Source organism: Nannospalax galili, unplaced genomic scaffold (assembly GCF_000622305.1).
Source record: "Nannospalax galili isolate Female #2095 unplaced genomic scaffold, S.galili_v1.0 scaffold779, whole genome shotgun sequence".
Classification (NCBI taxonomy): domain Eukaryota; kingdom Metazoa; phylum Chordata; class Mammalia; order Rodentia; family Spalacidae; genus Nannospalax; species Nannospalax galili.
Window position 1 is genome coordinate 598501 of NW_008345224.1, and position 5321 is coordinate 603821.

General features: G+C 55.0%; 1 protein-coding gene across 1 annotated transcript; it reads left to right on the top strand.

The window, feature by feature from the left end:
* On the top strand, positions 1-4610 carry En1 (engrailed homeobox 1; the record flags this gene model as incomplete). The annotated part of the gene is given in 3 exon segments (XM_008841417.2): positions 1-394; positions 397-591; positions 3498-4610. Coding segments are annotated over 3 exon segments (906 nt in total), but the record flags the coding sequence as incomplete, so codon positions are not given.
* Positions 4611-5321: the final 711 nt, after the last annotated feature.

The following is a 5321-nucleotide window of genomic DNA, read 5'->3' on the forward strand; positions in this document are numbered from 1 at the left end:
CCGCCCCCGCCGCCGCCACCGCAGCATCTCGCGGCGCCTGCTCACCAGCCGCAGCCCGCGGCCCAGCTGCACCGCACCACCAACTTTTTCATCGACAATATCCTAAGGCCTGATTTCGGTTGCAAAAAGGAACAGCCCCTGCCGCAGCTCCTGGTGGCGGCGGCTGCAGCCGGAGGAGGCGCCGGAGGAGGAGGAGGCCGGGTGGAGCGTGACCGGGGCCAGACTGGTGCAGGTAGAGAGCCAGTCCACTCATTGGGCACGCGGGCTCCGGGCGCTGCCTCGCTCTTGTGCGCCCCAGATGCGAACTGTGGCCCACCCGACGGCTCCCAGCCCGCCTCCGTGGGCGCGAGCGCATCGAAAGCCGGGAACCCGGCTGCGGCGGCGGCTGCAGCGGCTGCGGCGGCGGTGGCGGTGGAGGCAGCGCCGGGAGCCCTGGCGCGCAGGGCGCCAAGTTCCCGGAGCACGGCAATCCGGCGATCCTTCTCATGGGCTCAGCCAACGGCGGCCCGGTGGTTAAGACTGACTCGCAGCAGCCCCTGGTCTGGCCCGCCTGGGTCTACTGCACGCGCTACTCCGACCGTCCATCCTCGGGTGAGTACTCCAGCTGGGGCTGCGCTGTGCCTTCCCGGGGACACCCGAGAACGCCAAACCCGCGCGCTGGGGAAATTAATCCCCTTCCAAGACCTCTCACTTCATGCCAGTTTCCACTTCCAGTCCCGGGTTCCAGCCACAACCGAATGCACACTCGGTTCTGCGATCCTGGACTCTGCCACCATGTAGCCATGGGCACGGCCGCCTCCAGTCTCGTTATTTTGTTTTTTCGAACTCTGAGCCCCTGGGGACTTTTTATGTTTTAGTTTTATTATCTTTAAGAAAGATACACAATTACTCATTGATCTCTTTTCTAGGGAAAGGAGTGCATGGAGCTGGCGGGAAAGTGGGCCTAGTGATTTGGATCTGAAATTACTAGCGTAGTCTTGTTAGGGCCGGCTTTAATCAGGGAACGCTTTGACCAGAGAAATCATCTTTGCACCATGTTAACAAACATCATGGTTATTATTTTACGGACTGTCCATTTATATAAAGACATATGGGGACACAGGAAGAGAGAGAAAAAAAGTGCCTCCCTCCTTTTCCAGCCTAAGTAGAGACAGAGCCAACCCGTGTAGGGAAAATCTAGAGAACGTAGTCGGGGAAGAGTGCCGGGCTCCCTGGCTCTCTGGAGCTGCTAGGCAGTGATAGAGGTAAGAAAACGGGCCAGAATCGGGCTTTAAAATTGGGCAATGGACAAGACAACAAGTCCTTCACTGGCGAGACCCCCATGTCCCCCCCACCCTTTGCTTCCTTCTTTCACTTTTTCCTTTGCATATTCTCCAGTTAGTAGGTATCTGTCATCCACGGGCCATTTCTTCTGGCTTTCCTTCCGTGTACCCCTCAATATAGCTAACCTAAGGGCAAGATCTGCCCGGGAACAGCCTCAGGCCTGCTGCCCCAGCACGGACCAGGGGTTTCTACAAGGCCAGCGGGCCGCTAGGAGAGTGGCAGGGACCCTGGCTCTCAGTGATCGGTTGGGCCCCGCCAGGGGGCCGGGCAGAAAGTAGCCACACGCGGCTCTTCTGCGGGCCTCTCACTGCCCTGCTGCTGGGGGCCGGTGCGGATCGATGCGCGCTATCAGCCCCCGCCATCTCGAGCCCCGTTATTGACACGTCGGGCTCCCTGAACCTCCGAAAAGCTGCTTTGATTGACTCGCCTGATGGATAGAGTGATTGAGCTGTCAGGTTGAGAGGTTCGAGCCGGGAAGCTACGATTTTATTACGAGTGTCCGTGCCTCTACACACACGCACACAACAACAACACTCCAACATACCCCAGACGCACCTCCTGCAGTGGAGCCTCTCAGAGAATGTGCACATTTCCTGGGCCATCTTTGCCTGCTCAGCTTGTGACTCATCTAAACCCCAGTCCTGCTTAGCAGCTGGCCTCCTCTTTGTTCCCTCTTGCTTTCCTTTTCGTAGGCCTGAGGAGGCAGGGATCATATCTTTCTTCTCCAAAGAGAGTTCCTGGAGATGGGTGTCAACCTAGACACCATTCCTACAGTCTATTGAGTCAGTACTCTTAGTCACAGACAGCTGGTGACCCGTAAGTGCTGGCCTTGTGCAGGATCCAGTTGCTCAGTTTATCTAGGAGCTGATAGGTTTGGAGATGCTGGCCAAGACTCTTCTTTTAGATACTTGTGGAGTAACAGGCCTGGCAGGGACTTCAGTTGAGTCCACAGGCCTTCATAGCCAATACTGAGCCCAGCAGTTCAATGCCAGAGGCCTGACAAGAATACCAGGATGCAGGCTTCCACCGCCCAGCAGTGTAGCCCCCTCCTCTCTGCTGTTCTCTCTCCTGAGCTGGACCCCATGGAAGCCTTCCATACTAGCTATTCAGGGAGACTTTACCTTCTTGGGGAGCTCCCCTATGGCCTTTCCCCCCCATCCATCCTGCCGGGTAATAGCATAGGTTCTGGCTGTGAGTGTCTCTTCATCATATCCCCATCCCTCAGCCCTTGCTTTGGTTATGAATGGGGACCAGAATGAACTCTCTTTCCAAATGCCATCCCTTTAGAAAACCTGTTTTCTGTCTGTTCGGAGTTTTGTGTCCTGAAATTGCAGCAAGAGAATTCAAAGAAGTAACAGGGTCTGCTTATGCGGAGGGGTGGAGAGGGCCCTCTTTTTCTGACACCATCCAGGAAGCTAAGTGGAATGTCCTGGAACTTAGGTTCATGGACTAGGGACATAGCCCAATCAGAACAGGAGCAGTATCTCCCTTTACTCCACTAAAAGCTTCCTTCGGGTCAAACAGAAAGGAAGGGGGGTGGTAAGAACAGGCATCAGGTTCTTTGGACCTGGGTGACCCGCTCAGCGTGACCCGCTCAGCCTCCTCCCTGTCCCTTAATCTCAGTGAATGCTGAGAAGCAGGTAGGGTCTTCACACAGGCCTACTTGTGAATGTGTGTATTGGGGTGGGGGTGGGGTGGGGTGGGGTGGAAGCTTCTTGAGAAGAAAGACAGGACCAAGGCCGGCCAGCCTTTCCTATCAGGGCCTTTGCTCACCAGTCCGGGGGCCATTTATTTCCAAGGCTAAGAGGGCAGAGGTGGATCCTTAAGTCTAGGCTAGGCAGGTGGATGTCTGCTTTCTTGGCCTGGAAGTATTGTGATTTAAGTCTCTTTCCAGTTCTCCTGAATTGGGGTGTACAGTGTTCCCAAGGCCCTGCCAGTGTTCCTCCATAACTTCTTCACTCCCAGGAGGGGCATAGACATCCCAGTGGCTTAGAGAGGGGCTCTTGGATGGAGGCAGCAGGCTCCCAGCCTCTGGCTTCCACCATCGCCCAGGAAGCGTGGGGCCCGGGCGGTAGGCTCAGCACCGCCATTCTTAAAGCTTACTCTGCGCTCTCCCCTTTCCCTGTGCTCTCTGTACCCCCGACCCTCACCCCGGCCCTATTGGCCCGCTGCAGGTCCGCGCACCAGAAAGCTAAAGAAGAAAAAGAACGAGAAGGAAGACAAGCGGCCGCGGACTGCGTTTACCGCCGAGCAGCTGCAGAGACTCAAGGCGGAGTTCCAGGCTAACCGCTACATCACCGAGCAGCGGCGACAGACCCTGGCCCAGGAGCTCAGCCTCAACGAGTCCCAGATCAAGATCTGGTTCCAGAACAAGCGAGCCAAGATCAAGAAAGCCACGGGCATTAAGAACGGCCTGGCGCTGCACCTCATGGCCCAGGGACTGTACAACCACTCCACCACCACCGTCCAGGACAAAGACGAGAGCGAGTAACCGTAGCCGGCCCGAGGCCAGCGCGGTGCAGTCGCGCCCCCGCCGCCTCCTGGCACCGCGGGGCTGCAGCCTCGCCGGCCCCACGCCAAGGAGACATGATCGACGCGAAGGAGGGAGGGATCCACGGGAAAGACAGAAAGTGAGGGAGAGAAAGAGATCCTCCGAGTGGACAGCCAAGTTGGAACGAAACCTATTGGAAATGGGAGAAAGACTCGGACAGGTGCGATGGGAAAAAATTTTTTAAAAATTTTATTCTCTAACTCACAGGATAAGGGGCGAAACTGCGAATTCCTTAAAGCTCTATCTAGCCAAACTGCTTACGACCGTGTATATATTTAATTTCAGGTAAGGAAAATATATGTGTAGCGATCTCTATTTGCTGGACATTTTTATTAATCTTCTTTATTATTATTGTTATAATTATTATAATTATTATAATTATTTTATCCTTCCTTCTCCCCACCTCGCTTCCCCCAGCCCAGTTTCGTTTTCGTTGCATTTTTCTTTTGAATGTGGTTGCTTCTCTGGGTACCTCCCGACCCGCATCGCTGGCCCTGGTTTCTCTGGGACTTTTCTTTGTGTGTGTATGAGTGTTTCCTCTCCTGTCTGCGTTGCCTCTCCTCCACCCACCCAGGATCCTTCTGTCGGTCTTGTCTGTCGTTTCCTCATCCCCCTTTCGTTTTCTGGACTCGTTGAGAAATAAAACCCCACAGACTGCGAGACTGAACCGCCGCTACAAGCCAAAGATTTTATTATGTTCAGAAACCTGTAGTCTGAAATAAAATGTTCACTGTGTTCACGACCTGCTGGCCGCCCTCCTATTTGCGGGATGGGGAAGGGCGTGTGTCCAGGCGACTGGTCCCAACTGTGCATAGTGCCCAGGGGGTGGGCGCACATGCTGGGGATTCTCTGGCCAGGCCTTAACCATCAATACCCAAGAATTGCTGGGGTGAAGGAACTAGGATACAGGAGACTCAGATTCGGCCTTTGACCCTGGTCTGGAGGGCCTGAGGATACACCTGGGTGCTAAACCGTTCAAGGGGACCCAGAGGTTGGAAAGTCTTCCCAATCACTGCCGGCCTAGGGGATCCTGTGTAGCTCCATGTGCTTGGGCAGGCTCAGCCTACAGAAGCCTCCAGTTCAACCTGTTCCCTTCCCTCTTTTGTTTTTCCTTCCTAGTATGGGTTTGGCTAGAGGTTTTTCTCCTCCAAAGGCAGGAGGGCAGTGGTGGTGAGGGAAATGTCTGCCTTGCCAAGCTGCCTAGCTTTGGTTCAGCTTCTCTGCAGCCTGGACCTCAACTCTCCTTTTGGGGGTGGGAGTCCTCTTGGAAGATGGTTGGTCTAGGGTGTTACATGGGGCCTTACTGGTCCAGGGTCTCATAGCACTGAGAAGACAGACCTTCATGGTAGGAAAGCTGTGCCCAGTGATCCTGTTGTAGGCCTGCAAACCCAAAATAACCCCACAGGCCTACCTCTTCCTGATCCTAAGCCTAAGTACGGGGATCCCT